Source organism: Lolium rigidum, chromosome 1 (genome assembly GCF_022539505.1).
Source record: "Lolium rigidum isolate FL_2022 chromosome 1, APGP_CSIRO_Lrig_0.1, whole genome shotgun sequence".
In the NCBI taxonomy this organism is placed as follows: Eukaryota; Viridiplantae; Streptophyta; class Magnoliopsida; order Poales; family Poaceae; genus Lolium; species Lolium rigidum.
The window spans coordinates 202,345,848-202,348,544 of record NC_061508.1 but is presented as its reverse complement, the minus strand read 5'-3'; the positions used below and the strand labels follow the sequence as shown (position 1 = coordinate 202,348,544).

Here is a 2,697-nt window from a genome sequence, read left to right as displayed (position 1 = left end):
TCAATGCAGCATGGAAAGTCGCGTCAGTGCCACCCGCTCGCATTGACGCGCAAAATGCAAAGCGTGCGTGGGTCACTGGCAGACGGGTCCAAGGAAACTGAGTGCAAACACACGCTAGGTCACAGATGTGTCCGCACCGAAGCAATTCCAACCCAAATTTAGGCCGTGAATGAGTCGGCGCGAACATGCTAGTCAGCTCTTGCCGGACAGCTGGGCTGAGGTGTTTCTCCCCTCGTGTCGGCGTGGACATAAATGCACCGCATCGGTCCGTTTGTGTCGGGCCGCTGGAGATGCCCTTATCCCCCTTGGGATACGTCTTTATCTCGTGTGTTGCTGGTGAGGTAGGAATCAGGTGTTTTCCCGAAGGGTGCATGCCGACAGGATGTGAAATGATAAGTAATACTACTCCCTTCGCCCTAAAATGAAAACCCACATATGTATTGCAATTAGTATTTTGGATCCAAAATACTAGACACATGTAAGCTCACTTATCATGTTGGTAGCATTTTAAATATACACTAGTTGCATGTTTCAAAAATGTGCAACTAGTATTTTTATACTCTTAAATATGCAAAATAATATATTTACATCACTAAATATGTTTTCAAATCTTCATTTGGCCAATTGCACTTTGAGTATACCCTAGTCGCGCATTTTCAAATGTGCAACTTCTATTTCTGTACACTGTAAATGGTTTTTTTTTCTACTCTCTATTTTGGTCGACCAAATTGTGTGTTTCTAATGTGCTAATAATTTACTGTACAGTATCATTTTTCATGTTTCTCTACTGCAATGTATCCCATGCCCTTCCATATGGTTTTAGTTTAAACTATGATGACAAGAATTGAACACAGATATATTTCGACGCGAGAACGAAAGAAAGGAGCTACGAGGATGGTCTGTTGTGTGCGTCACACAAATCCCGTAGCAGACGTATGCCAAGGAAATTCATCTGGTAGTTTTTATGAGGGAAAATAGGTAGCCGATCCGCCTTCAGACAAACAATAGTTCCTATAAACCTGTTGTGTAAGCTAAAGCCAGAATTGCTTCCGCATCGATGCCGTCCTCCCACTCGCATCTCCCGCGCCCCACCTCCTCCACCTTTAAAAGGAGATCGCACCGTAGAGCTCAATACCTCCACAATTCCAAAAGCCTCCTCTTCTCACTCCACTAGCACTACTGCTCGCTAGCGTGCACCAGGATGAAGAACAGGAAGAGCTACGGGCAGCAGCAGAGCCACCTGCTGAGCCCGGTGGGCAGCCCGCCGTCCGACAACGAGTCCGGCCTTGCAGCGACGCCCGGCGGCGGGAGCGGGTACGGCGGCGGCGGGGGCGACTCGCCTGCCAAGGAGCAGGACCGGTTCCTCCCGATCGCGAACGTGAGCCGCATCATGAAGCGCTCCCTCCCGGCGAACGCCAAGATCTCCAAGGAGGCCAAGGAGACGGTGCAGGAGTGCGTGTCGGAGTTCATCAGCTTCGTCACCGGCGAGGCCTCCGACAAGTGCCAGCGGGAGAAGCGCAAGACCATCAACGGCGACGACCTGCTCTGGGCCATGACCACGCTCGGCTTCGAGGCCTACGTCGCGCCGCTCAAGGCCTACCTCAACCGCTACCGCGAGGTCGAGGGGGAGAAGGCCGCCGTGGTCGGAGGCACCGGCCTGCACCACGGCGACGAAGACGCGCATTCCTCGCTCTCCGCCGTCGCGATGCACGGGTCGGGCGACCGCGGCGGCGCGTCTGGGGTCGGGCAGGACTGCGACGTCGGGCTCATGATGGGCGTCAACGTGGGGTTCAGCGCCGGGACAGGGACGACCTTCTACGCCGCCGCGCACGAGCGGAGGGCGTACGGCGGCGGCGAGGGAGCCTTCGGTGGGGATCAGGAGGCGAACGGCGCCGGAGGGGAGAGGGGGTTCGCTGGCCACCTCCACGGCGTGCAATGGTGATCGATCGAAGAGGACTCGCTCAGCCTCAAGGCGGTGCACTAAATACATACATATATGTATTCTGGACTAGCGTACTCGCTAGCAAATTAACCAGCGTTCTTAGTAATGCTCCCGATGTAATCACTCCAGGAGTATGTAGTTTCCTTATTCGAATTTTCTCCACAAAACATTTCCATGAGCAGGAGGTTGAAATATATGAGCCATTCTATCTATACATGTCCTTGTCTGAAGAGTGTCACCGTCACAACGCCGGCCTGATGCGGTGACTTGCAAATTGTGTAGTACACCCGAGAGGCGGCAGACTCTTAATTCACAAATCGTAATCATAAGAACAATAATATAGTTAAATTTGATATATGTCACCTAACTTCCCGAATTCGGAAAGCGCCACCTGCAAAAGTTAACTCAAGAAAAATGTCACTCCAGCTGCTCGATACTCTGAAAAAAATGTTATTAGATTCACCACTAGTCTGGCTCGCATTTCAATGATTTCGTATCGCATCAGCCTAGACGGATTACGAGCCTGGACGAAGGTTTTTCGGGACAAAGCTCCGCCTTTCGACGCCAATGTCATTTCCAGCGGCGCCACGCATTTCGGACGCTCAAATTGTTCGCTGACGTCCGTTTGCGTTGCCTGGCTGTTGAGATACATATCCTTGTATATCCGGATGTGTATCTTCTGTAGTTATGTATAGCGATACATATCTTTGTATTGATTATTGAGCCCGCCTCCTTCCTTGTATAGTTGAGGACGT

The 2,697-nt window shown here is 51.4% G+C and overlaps 1 protein-coding gene across 1 annotated transcript; it reads left to right on the top strand.

The window, feature by feature from the left end:
• The first annotated feature begins 1,151 nt into the window (after positions 1-1,151).
• On the top strand, positions 1,152-2,156 carry LOC124682990 (nuclear transcription factor Y subunit B-11-like). The gene has a single exon (XM_047217580.1). It carries the CDS (start codon positions 1,202-1,204, stop codon positions 1,940-1,942), a length of 741 nt encoding a protein of 246 aa, XP_047073536.1. The 5' UTR covers positions 1,152-1,201; the 3' UTR covers positions 1,943-2,156.
• Positions 2,157-2,697: the final 541 nt, after the last annotated feature.

Excerpts from the sequence above, each read along its gene's own strand:
- LOC124682990 (XM_047217580.1), top strand. The coding sequence starts at position 1,202 with ATGAAGAACAGGAAGAGCTACGGGCAGCAGCAGAGCCACCTGCTGAGC.